This window comes from Eleutherodactylus coqui, chromosome 3 (assembly GCF_035609145.1).
Source record: "Eleutherodactylus coqui strain aEleCoq1 chromosome 3, aEleCoq1.hap1, whole genome shotgun sequence".
Taxonomy (NCBI): Eukaryota; Metazoa; Chordata; class Amphibia; order Anura; family Eleutherodactylidae; genus Eleutherodactylus; species Eleutherodactylus coqui.
In genome coordinates, this window is record NC_089839.1 from 73,134,998 (window position 1) to 73,147,417 (window position 12,420).

Genomic DNA, 12,420 nt, shown 5'->3' on the forward strand with positions numbered 1-12,420 from the left:
AGGCAGGTGACATGAATTTTTATTGCGTGAGGGGTCATTACAGTTGAACAGGATTTATTTTACAAGCCCACTCTCGGTGCTTCACAAAAGTGCAATGTAACTTACTTATCCAACTGATCATAAAGTGGAATTAAATATATAACTCTACATGCATTGACTGTGCTTGGATATTGCTATAACCCAGGTTCAGAAAGCCCCCACAATTATAGGTTATTGCTGGGATCTTTCAAATGAATAGCTGACCATGTTATACATCGAGGGATCTGATTTACAAGAGTTAGAGTTTTTGCCTGTTAACACTTTGTCGCATTATGGTTGAAAAATGTGTATTATGTGATTTTACTACATAGCGGTGGATGAATTGCATTTTGTCAGTGCTGGGATTTTTTTTGTCTTTTATGTGAAGATTTTTGGCTTATTGGAGGTGGCAACTATCCCAGGCTGCTTTATTTTATTATACTAATCAAAAAATGAATAAAACAAACACTTCTGGACAGAACAGAGATGAATTAAAAGTTTAGGTCCTCAATAAAATGAAAAGTAGACACAAAAATCTTATTTTAAGTAATGGTATTAATGCACTAACTAACTATATAAGACTTTGTATAAGTTTCAATGCCCATGGATGGATGGATGGATGGATGGAAGATAGATAGATAGATAGATAGATAGATAGATAGATAGATAGATAGATAGATAGATAGATAGATAGATAGATAATGAAGCAAGTGAACTTCATAGAATGGCCTGCAGGGGGCTGAGTCCTAGTTAGAAGGGGCTTGTTGCTGCTGAGAGCTACTTCCTGAGAGAGACAGATAGCTTAGAAGTAGCTGAGAGGGCTGCAAGCCTGAGATCTGGTGCGGACCAAGCAGTGGGAATACCATGAGTCTGGCAGGGAAGGAAGCCCCGTAGACTGACACCCTGGTTGGATATAGTATCATGGACATTGCTATGATGTGTTGTGGCTAGAGATGAGCGAACGCGTTCGTCCGAGCTTGATATTCGTGCGAATATTAGGGTGTTCGGGATGTTCGTTATTCGTAACGAACACCATGCGGTGTTCTGGTTACTTTCACTTCCTTCCCTGAGACGTTAGCGCGCTTTTCTGGCCAATTGAAAGACAGGGAAGGCATTACAACTTCCCCCTGCAACGTTTAAGCCCTATACCACCCCCCTGCTGTGAGTGGCTGGCGAGATCAGGTGTTCGCCTAATATAAAAGTCGGCCCCTCCCGCGGCTCGCCTCAGATGCGGTGTGAGTTAGATGAGGGACAGTGCTGTTTATACCGGAGCTGCTGTAGGGAAAGAATTGGTAGTTAGTGTAGGCTTCAAGACCCCCCAAAGGTCCTTATTAGGCCCACTGATAGCTGTGTGTTGGCTGCTGTTAGCAGTGGGATTTTTTTTTTTCTCAAAATCGCCTCTGCAGACCGTTGCACCTGGCATTAGGGACAGAAGTGCTGCATAGGCAGGGAGAGTGTTAGGAGTGAGTGTAGCCTTCAAGAACCTCAACGGTCCTTTCTAGGGCCATATTTATCCGTGTGCAGTACTGTCCAGGCTGCTGTTAGCTGTGCTGCATTTTTTGTGGGCTTCTCAAAATCGCCTCTGCAGAGCATTCCACCCTCCATTGATACTGCAGGGAAAGAATTGTATAGGCAGGGCCACAACACAGTTATTATTCATAGAATATACGCAGTGCTGCCTTTTGGTGGGAAAAAACTGAAAACAAATCTATTTGTCCAGCCTCTGTCCGTCCTTACGGGCTGTGGACACGTGTGAGCTGCGTGAAAAACATTGCTAAATCATACACACCCAGCTATGCTTTACTGCTGGCTTCGCCATTTGCTTTCCTTAATTGGGAAAAAAAATACCTGCTCTGCCAGAGTTATAATAACTCTGCTACCCTCACGTTCTGTGACACATAAGCAGGGACACAGCACAGTTATTAAACTTCTCCTGTTCATAGAATATACGCAGTGCTGCCTGTTGGTGGGAAAAAACTGAAAACAAATCTATTTGTCCAGCCTCTGTCCGTCCTTACGGGCGGTGGAGACGTGTGAGCTGCGTGAAAAACATTGCTAAATCATACGCACCCAGCTACGCTTTACTGCTGGCTTCGCCATTTGCTTTCCTTAATTGGGAAAAAAAATACCTGCTCTGCCAGAGTTATAATAACTCTGCTACCCTCACGTTCTGTGACACATAAGCAGGGACACAGCACAGTTATTAAACTTCTCATGTTCATAGAATATACGCAGTGCTGCCTTTTGGTGGGAAAAAACTGAAAACAAATCTATTTGTCCAGCCTCTGTCCGTCCTTACGGGCTGTGGACACGTGTGAGCTGCGTGAAAAACATTGCTAAATCATACGCACCCAGCTACGCTTTACTGCTGGCTTCGCCATTTGCTTTCCTTAATTGGGAAAAAAAATACCTGCTCTGCCAGAGTTATAATAACTCTGCTACCCTCACGTTCTGTGACACATAAGCAGGGACACAGCACAGTTATTAAACTTCTCCTGTTCATAGAATATACGCAGTGCTGCCTTTTGGTGGGAAAAAACTGAAAACAAATCTATTTGTCCAGCCTCTGTCCGTCCTTACGGGCGGTGGAGACGTGTGAGCTGCGTGAAAAACATTGCTAAATCATACGCACCCAGCTACGCTTTACTGCTGGCTTCGCCATTTGCTTTCCTTAATTGGGAAAAAAAATACCTGCTCTGCCAGAGTTATAATAACTCTGCTACCCTCACGTTCTGTGACACATAAGCAGGGACACAGCACAGTTATTAAACTTCTCCTGTTCATAGAATATACGCAATGCTGCCTTTTGGTGGGAAAAAACTGAAAACAAATCTATTTGTCCAGCCTCTGTCCGTCCTTACGGGCGGTGGAGACGTGTGAGCTGCGTGAAAAACATTGCTAAATCATACGCACCCAGCTATGCTTTACTGCTGGCTTCGCCATTTGCTTTCCTTAATTGGGAAAAAAAATACCTGCTCTGCCAGAGTTATAATAACTCTGCTACCCTCACGTTCTGTGACACATAAGCAGGGACACAGCACAGTTATTAAACTTCTCATGTTCATAGAATATACGCAGTGCTGCCTTTTGGTGGGAAAAAACTGAAAACAAATCTATTTGTCCAGCCTCTGTCCGTCCTTACGGGCGGTGGAGACGTGTGAGCTGCGTGAAGAACAGTGCTAAATCATACGCACCCAGCTACGCTTTACTGCTGGCTTCGCCATTTGCTTTCCTTAATTGGGAAAAAAAATACCTGCTCTGCCAGAGTTATAATAACTCTGCTACCCTCACGTTCTGTGACACATAAGCAGGGACACAGCACAGTTATTAAACTTAGATAATTCATTCACTAGAGGCAGTGGGGCCTTTCGTTTTCCAAAAAGGGCAAAAATTATATTTGGCCTGCAGTCTTGCGCCAATTTATTTCCTGCCTGTGAAATCAAATCACTGGTAATACAGCATGCTGAGGGGTAGGGGTAGGCCTAGAGGACGTGGACGCGGCCGAGGACGCGGAGGGCCAAGTCAGGGTGTGGGCACAGGCCAAGCTCCTGATCCAGGTGTGTCGCAGCCGACTGCTGCGCGATTAAGAGAGAGGCACGTTTCTGGCGTCCCCACATTCATCGCCCAATTAATGGGTCCACGCGGGAGACGGTTATTAGAAAATGAGCAGTGTGAGCAGGTCCTGTCCTGGATGGCAGAAAGTGCTTCGAGCAACCTATCGTCTACCCGCAGGTCTGCGCCGTCCACTGCTGCCAATCCGAATCCTCTGTCTGCTGCTCCTCCTTCCTCCCAGCCTCCTCACTCCACTACAATAACACCTGCTCAGGAGCGGGAGCACTCCCAGGAACTGTTCTCGGGCCCCTGCTTAGATTGGGCAGCAGCGGTTCCTCTCCCACCAGAGGAGTTTATCGTCACTGATGCCCAACCATTCGAAAGTTCCCGGGGTCCGGGGGAAGAGGCTGGGGACTTCCGCCAACTGTCTCAACAACTTTCTGTGGGTGAGGAGGACGATGACGATCAGACACAGTTGTCTTGCAGTGAGGTAGTAGTAAGGGCAGTAAGTCCCAGGGAGCAGCGCACAGAGGATTCGGAGGAAGAGCAGCAGGACGATGAGGTGACTGACCCCACCTGGTGTGCAACGCTTACTCAGGAGGACAGGTCTTCAGAGGGGGAGTCAAGGGCATCAGCAGGGCAGGTTGCAAGAGGCAGTGCAGTGGCCAGGGGTAGAGGCAGGGCCAGACCGAATAATCCACCAAGTGTTTCCCAAAGCGCCCCCTCGCGCCATGCCACCCTGCGGAGGCCGAGGTGCTCTAAGGTCTGGCAGTTTTTCACAGAGACGCCTGACGACCGACGAACAGTGGTGTGCAACCTTTGTCGCGCAAAGCTCAGCCGGGGAGCCAACACCAACAGCCTCACCACCACCACCATGTGCAGACATATGATGGCCAAGCACCCCGCAAGGTGGGACAAAGGCCGTTCACCGCCTCCGGTTTGCACCCCTGCCTCTCCCCCTGTGCCCCAACCTGCCACTGAGATGCAACCCCCCTCTCAGGACACAGGCACTACCGCCTCATGGCCTGCACCCACACCCTCATCTCCGCTGTCCTCGGCCCCATCCAGCAGTGCAGTTCAGCGCACCGTTCAGCCGTCGCTTGCGCAAGTGTTCGAGCGCAAGCGCAAGTACGCCGCCACGCACCCGCACGCTCAAACGTTAACCGTCCGCATCGCAAAATTCATCAGCCTTGAGATGCTGCCGTATAGGGTTGTGGAAACGGAGTCCTTCAAAAGTATCATGGAGGCGGCGGCCCCGCGCTACTCAGTTCCCAGTCGCCACTACTTTTCCCGATGTGCCGTCCCAGCCCTGCACGACCACGTCTCCCGCAACATTGTGCGCGCCCTCACCAACGCGGTTACTGCCACGGTCCACTTAACTACGGACACGTGGACAAGCACAGGCGGGCAGGGCCACTACATCTCCCTGACGGCACATTGGGTGAATTTAGTGGAGGCTGGGACAGAGTCAGAGCCTGGGACCGCTCACGTCCTACCCACCCCCAGAATTGCGGGCCCCAGCTCGGTGCTGGTATCTGCGGAGGTGTATGCTTCCTCCACTAAAGCACCCTCCTCCTCCTCCTCCTCCTCTGTCTCACAATCAAGATGTGTTAGCAGCAGCATGTCGCCAGCAGTCGGTGTCGCGCGGTGTGGCAGCACAGCGGTGGGCAAGCGTCAGCAGGCCGTGCTGAAACTACTCAGCTTAGGCGATAAGAGGCACACGGCCCACGAACTGCTGCAGGGTCTGACACAGCAGACCGACCGCTGGCTTGCGCCGCTGAGCCTCCAACCGGGCATGGTCGTGTGTGACAACGGCCGTAACCTGGTGGCGGCTCTGCAGCTCGGCAGCCTCACGCACGTGCCATGCCTGGCCCACGTCTTTAATTTGGTGGTTCAGCGCTTTCTGAAAAGCTACCCACGCTTGTCAGACCTGCTCGTAAAGGCGCGCCGGCTCTGCGCACATTTCCGCAAGTCCCACACGGACGCTGCCACCCTGCGCACCCTGCAACATCACTTTAAGCTGCCAGTGCACCGACTGCTGTGCGACGTGCCCACACGGTGGAACTCTACGCTCCACATGTTGGCCAGGCTCTATGAACAACGGAGAGCTATAGTCGAATACCAACTCCAACATGGGCGGCGCAGTGGGAGTCAGCCTCCTCAATTCCTTTCAGAAGAGTGGGCCTGGTTGGCAGACATCTGCCATGTCCTTGGTAATTTTGAGGAGTCTACCCAGGTGGTGAGCGGCGATGCTACAATCATTAGCGTCACCATTCCTCTGCTATGCATCTTGAGAAATTCCCTGCAAACCATAAAGGCAGCTGCTTTGCGCTCGGAAACGGGGGCGGGGGAAGACAGTATGCCGCTGGATAGTCAGGGCACCCTCCTGTCTATTTCTCAGCGCGTACAGGAGGAGGAGGAGGAGCATGAGGAGGATGAGGAGGAGGGGGAAGAGACAGCTTGGGCCGCTGCTGACGGTACACCGGCTGATTGCCTGTCATCCTTTCAGCGTGTATGACCTGAGGAGGAGGAGGAGGAGGAGGAGGAGGATCCTGAAAGTGATCTTCCTAGTGAGGACAGCCATGTGTTGCGTACTGGTACCCTGGCACACATGGCTGACTTCATGTTAGGATGCCTTTCTCGTGACCCTCGCGTTGCACGCATTCTGGCCACGACGGATTACTGGGTGTACACACTGCTCGATCCACGGTATAAGGAGAACCTGCCCACTCTGATTCCCGAAGAGGAAAGGGGTTCGAGAGTGTTGCTATACCACAGGACCCTTGCGGACAAGCTGATGGTAAAATTCCCAGCCGACAGCGCTAGTGGCAGAAGGCGCAGTACCGAGGGCAAGGTAGCAGGGGATGTGCGTAGATCGAGCAGCATGTACATCCCAGGCAGTGCAACAGTCTTTAAGGGCCTGGCCAGCTTTATGGCTCCCCACCAAGACTGTGTCACCGCTCCCCAGTCACGGCTGAGTCGGCGGGAGCACTGTAAAAGGATGGTGAGGGAGTACGTAGCGGATCGCACGACCATCCTTGGTGACGCCTCTGCCCCCTACAACTACTGGGTGTCGAAGCTGGACATGTGGCCTGAACTAGCGCTGTATGCCCTGGAGGTGCTTGCTTGTCCTGCGGCTAGCGTGTTGTCGGAGAGGGTGTTTAGTGCGGCTGGGGGAATCATCACAGATAAGCGTAGCCGCTTGTCAACCGACAGTGCCGACAGGCTAACACTCATCAAGATGAACAAAGGCTGGATTTCCCCAGACTTCTGTTCTCCACCAGCGGACAGCAGCGATACGTAAGCAATACGTAGGCTGCACCCGCGGATGGAAGCTACGTTCTCTCTCACCATCCAAAACGGGGACATTTCTGCTTCATCAATCTGTGTCTAATATTCCTCCTCCTCCTCCTCCTGCTCCTCCTCCTGAAACCTCACGTAATCACGCTGAACGGGCAATTTTTCTTAGGGCCACAAGGCTCACTCAAATAATTTTTCAGAATAATTTTTATAAGTTTCAATGCGCTTAAAAGCATTGGAACTTTAACTTGAACCAATTTTTCGTTACACTGGGCTGCCTCCAGGCCTAGTTACCACTTAAGCCACATTAACCAAAGCGATTAATGGGTTTCACCTGCCCTCTTGGCTGGCCATGGCCAATTTTTGGGATGTACATTAGTACTGTTGATACAGCAATTTTTGTGGGCCCTCGCCTACAGTGTAATCAAATTAATTTTTAGCCCACCTGCATTACAGCTGACGTTACCTCAGCTGTGTTGGGCAATGCAATGGGATATTTTTATGTACCGCCGGTGGGTTCCAGGGAGCCACCCATGCTGTAGGTGCACACTGAGTTTTTAATACATCTGTACACTTCTAAAGAACCCGTCTGACTGGGGCATGCAGTGTGGGCCGAAGCCCACCTGTATTACGCACGACATTACTACCTCAGCTGTGTTGGGCAATGCAATGGGATATTTCTATGTAACGCCGGTGGCTTCCTGGCATCCACCCAGGCAGTGGGTCCACAGGGAGTTTAACCTACATGTGTCCACTTGTAAAGAACCCCAGTCTGACTAGGGCATGCAGTGTGGGCCGAAGCCCACCTGTATTACGCACGACATTACTACCTCAGCTGTGTTGGGCAATGCAATGGGATATTTTTATGTACCGCCGGTGGGTTCCAGGGAGCCACCAATGCTGTAGGTGCACACTGAGTTTTTAATACATCTGTACACTTCTAAAGAACCCGTCTGACTGGGGCATGCAGTGTGGGCCGAAGCCCACCTGTATTACGCACGACATTACTACCTCAGCTGTGTTGGGCAATGCAATGGGATATTTCTATGTAACGCCGGTGGCTTCCTGGCACCCACCCAGGCAGTGGGTCCACAGGGAGTTTAACCTACATGTGTCCACTTGTAAAGAACCCCAGTCTGACTGGGGCATGCAGTGTGGGCCGAAACCCACCTGCATTAACCCTTTCCAGTCCACTGTGTGACCTTTGAAGACATTAGGGTTTAAGGCTGTACAGCTCCGTTGTTGGTAGACGTCCGTCGGGGTTCTCTTACTGTATATTGCCAGCCTCTCTGCTGTCAGAGCCTATCCTACGTGTCAGCTCATGCAGTACTGGCTTTAGCCAGCATATAGCGCCGTTGTATAACAGCAGAAAAAGAGTAAGCCCCCTAGGAAAACCATATACAAATTGGATTGGAAAGGGTTAAGCACAACATTACTACCTCAGCTGTGTTGGGCAATGCAATGGGATATTTCTATGTACCGCCGGTGGCTTCCTGGCACCCACCCATGCTGTAGGTGCACACGGACTTTTTACTACATCTGTACACTTATAAAGAACCCCAGTCAGACTGGGGCATGCAGTGTGGGCCGAAGCCCACCTGCATTAAGCACGACATTACTACCTCAGCTGTGTTGGGCAATGCAATGGGATATTTCTGTGTACCGCCGGTGGGTTCCAGGGAGCCACCCATGCTGTGGGTCGACAGGGACTTCACAATAGGGAGTTGTACCTGCCTGTGTCTATGAATTAAAAAGCCCGGTCTGACTGGGGCATGCAGACACCTTGACAGAATGAATAGTGTGTGGCACATAGGTTCCCCATTGCTATGCCCACGTGTGCAGCTCCTGATGGCGGTGGCACAGGATTCTATTTCTCATTGCTTCTGTACAGCATTGTGGGCTATCGCTCCGCCACTTTTAAAGAGGGTCGCTGCCTAGCCGTGCCAACCTCTGCAGTGTGTGCCTGCGGTTCCTCCTCATGGCAGACGCAATTCTAAATAGACATGAGCGTGGTGTGGCATGAGGGCAGCTGAAGGCTGCCCAGGGACACTTTGGTGTGCGCTGTGGGGGGGGAGGGGGGGCGGTTGGGCAGCATGTAACCCAGGAGAAGTGTCAGTGGAGTGTCATGCAGGCAGTGATTGTGCTTTGTTGGAGGTAGTGTGGTGCTTAGCAAAGGTATGCCATGCTAATGAGCGCTTTTCAGAAGTAAAAGTTGTTGGGAGGGGGGGGGCCCACTCTTGCCGCTATTGTGGCTTAATAGTGGGACCTGTGAACTTAGGATGCAGCCCAACATGTAGCCCCTCGCCTGCCCTATCCGTCACTGTGTCATTCCCATCACTTTCCTGAATTGCCCAGATTTTCACACATGAAAACCTTAGCGAGCATCGGCGAAATACAAAAATGTTCTGGTCGCCCATTGACTTCAATGGGGTTCGTTGTTCGAAACGAACCCTCGAGCATCACGGGAAGTTCGTTACGAATAACGAACACCCGAACATTTTGGTGTTCGCTCATCTCTAGTTGTGGCACTAGGTCACTGTGTTATAGAGAATCGTAATCCTATGTGAGTTAGCAGCTAGGATTCCTGTTGTTTAACGCATGTGTGTACTATGACTAATAAAGCAGTGCAAAGATTTGTTATCTATTATTCCTGTCAAAATATATGGACTACCTGAGTATTACCACTAAAATCTGGTGTGGATCTGGGTTACTGATGTGCGACCACCCATCTAGGTGGAGGAAAGATGGCAACCCTGAGTTGTAACTAATCCCCTGTTACCATGCGGCGGTTGCTGGTTGGGTGCCTTCCCCCCGCCGGTGCCGGGGTCGCGGGTGCCTGGCCGGCGTGGGCGATGTGGCGCTGGTGGCGTACAGCACCATGTGCACGCGCACTTGTGAGTTCAGCTGCTGTGCACGAGCTCCCTTTGTTGCGTTCTGTTGGGAGTTGGCTGTCTCCCTCTCTTTGCCCCTGGGTGGAGGCTTTTGTTTAAAGGTCGGGCATAGACTGGCAATCACTGCCAGTTATTGATTTCCCTCAGTGTGCTAGCTAGTCTGCCTCGGTTGGTCTCCTGCTTCTGTCATCTTGTCTGCTATACTTTGCTATTATCTGCCAGGTTTTTCTATCTACCTCAGTTCTGCTTAGTATTGTTCGTGTTGGTTAATTACATCTGCCTTTTCTGTCAGTATTCTACCCTTTGCATAAAGGTACGCCAGCGTCCCTTTTTCGGTCCCTAGTGAGAGTAGGGACCGCTGCCCAGTTGCTCGCCTGGGGTTAGCCAGGAGTGGAGGCAAGTAGGCAGGAAGAGGGGTTGTGGGTGAGATCTAAAGCACCCGGGCTGGCGCATCAAGGGTAGTATACCGTAACATCCTCTATTGTCACAATACATATAGATAGATATACATATATGTGTGTTATCTGTTTTGGACAACTCCTATTTATATGCAGAATAAGGCATCACCAGGTCCATAGGCTTGAAGAATCTTGAGCATCCATTCCAATCAGTGAACCCCATATCTTCTAATAAATTCTATGGAAAGGCAAACAAATACCAGGCCCTTCTGTGACAAATCCAAGCACCATAATGGAAAACCTATTTTGATTTTTGCTCTAGTGCTTCAGCTCTCCTGTTTATGCCACTGTCTGTCCAAATGCATCTCTTATTATCATATGTTTTATTTTGTGTCTGTACAAATTATGTCATGGATTTTTTAAAGCAAAATAAGGCTCTGTCAACTAGCTTAGTCATACACATCACTTGGAATTCCTCTTAAAAGAATGAACAGTGCTCAGTTGGATTTGAATCATCTTTGCTACTGAAGGACCAGAGGCAGAGCTTGGAATAAGTCCCAGTACATATTTACTAGAAATATACAATGTCATGTAAAAATGAACAGGAAAATACAAATTTCAAATGACAGTAAGTCCCTCAGGAATATTTCAATCTCCTGAGTAATGTAGATGCAGTTAAAACTTTCCGACTGTTTGACACATGCAAAGTATCAGTGAGGATGTAGCTGTCACTGCTAACCTATATTTGTATTCAGCTTTCAGAAATGTGTTGTCTGTCATGACAATTTATTTTGCACATTATATCAGCCGCTGTTAATACAAGTTCCACATGCTTGCTTGCATTCAAATATCCGTGTTTGAATAAATCTCATACTTTACCCAGAACAAACTTTTTTCTACAGATATTTTTTGAAGTGTATGAGTGCTTAGAACTTTATATATGCTCACTTTTTAATGGGAGAATATTTCCCAACTCCGATATGAAGAAAATGGGAAAAACTGCAATACCTGAAATGTCTAGCATTAATTAAGCCTTGTCTGAATTCAGAAATGCCGTTCATAATACTACTGTTTTAAACAAACAAAAAAAAATGAAATCATTAATTACACAGTCATTTTGTGCTGTTTCCTATAAAGTCATATGTACATCAACACAGAGGCTAGTGCTCTACGATTTTCTCACCATAGATGCAGCAGCATATCTTTACTGGTAGATCCCATATAAAGCACTATACTATGGGATAAATGGGAACTTCCAGCGCGAGGCACCTGGACGTGGTGAGTATAATCCCCCCACCCCCCGAAAATGAGACAGTGTGCCTCTTTTGGGGCACAAATAATTAATATAAGTCAGTATCTTATTTTCAGGGAAGCACGGTAGAGCTGCCCTCTATTGAAAATCTGTTGGCAGGCTTAGTGTGTAATTAGGGTTGCCACCCGACCGGTAAACCACCTGCCTGGCCGGTTTTTTTACTGTCAGGCTGGTGCCGGTATTTTTTTTTTACCAGCCCTATTACAGGCTGGTATTTTTAGATCCTGCACTGCCCCCTAGCACCGGTTAACCCTTCTCCGCAGTCCTGAAATCAGGGGAAACACAGACATGAGAGCCGGCAGCTTCCTGGACCTCCGATGATGTCACGTCATGTGATACCCTGTTTGGGAGGAGTCAGGGATCACATGACTATGGGAGCTCAGTAAATGTAAGATTGTGTGTGTGTGTGTGTCTGTCTTGGAGCTGTGGGGGTCTGGATGGATGGAGGGAGGGAGGGAGGGAGGGAGGGAGTGGAGTTTTGTGTGAGGGTCAGGATGATGTAGCAGTGCTGTTAGTGTGTGTCTTGGAGCTGTGGTGGTCTGGATGGAGGGAGTGAGTGGAGCTTTGTGTGGGGGTCAGGATGATGTAGCAGAGCTGTGTGTGTGATGTCTGGGGGGTCAGGATGATGTAGCAGAGCTGTGTGTGTGATGTCTGGGGGTCAGGATGATATAGCAGAGCTGTATGCGATGTCTAGGGATCAGGATGGATGTAGTGGAGCTGCGTGTGTGATGTGTGGGGGTCGGGATGGATGTCCGTCCAGCCCAGCAGTGACAGTGTCGGGAACCGAGGATGAGAGTGGAGGAGCAGTACATGCGGTACGAGTTATGTACCATGTACTTCATGTAATCTTGTATGTTTAGGTTGTATAATTTATAGCAGCTGTACATATAATTATATACATAATATATCCACGTTACATCAGCATCACTATATACTGGGGAGATATATC

The 12,420-nt window shown here is 49.4% G+C and overlaps 1 protein-coding gene across 1 annotated transcript in view; it reads right to left on the reverse strand.

Moving 5' to 3' along the window:
- CCDC85A (coiled-coil domain containing 85A) overlaps nucleotides 1–12,420 on the reverse strand; it is a 313,500-nt gene that overhangs the window by 104,306 nt on the left and 196,774 nt on the right. Inside the window, exon 7 of the mRNA XM_066594525.1 lies at nucleotides 9,650–9,674. Coding sequence (XP_066450622.1) covers nucleotides 9,650–9,674 — 25 coding nt within the window. The remainder of the gene's footprint in view (nucleotides 1–9,649; nucleotides 9,675–12,420) is intronic.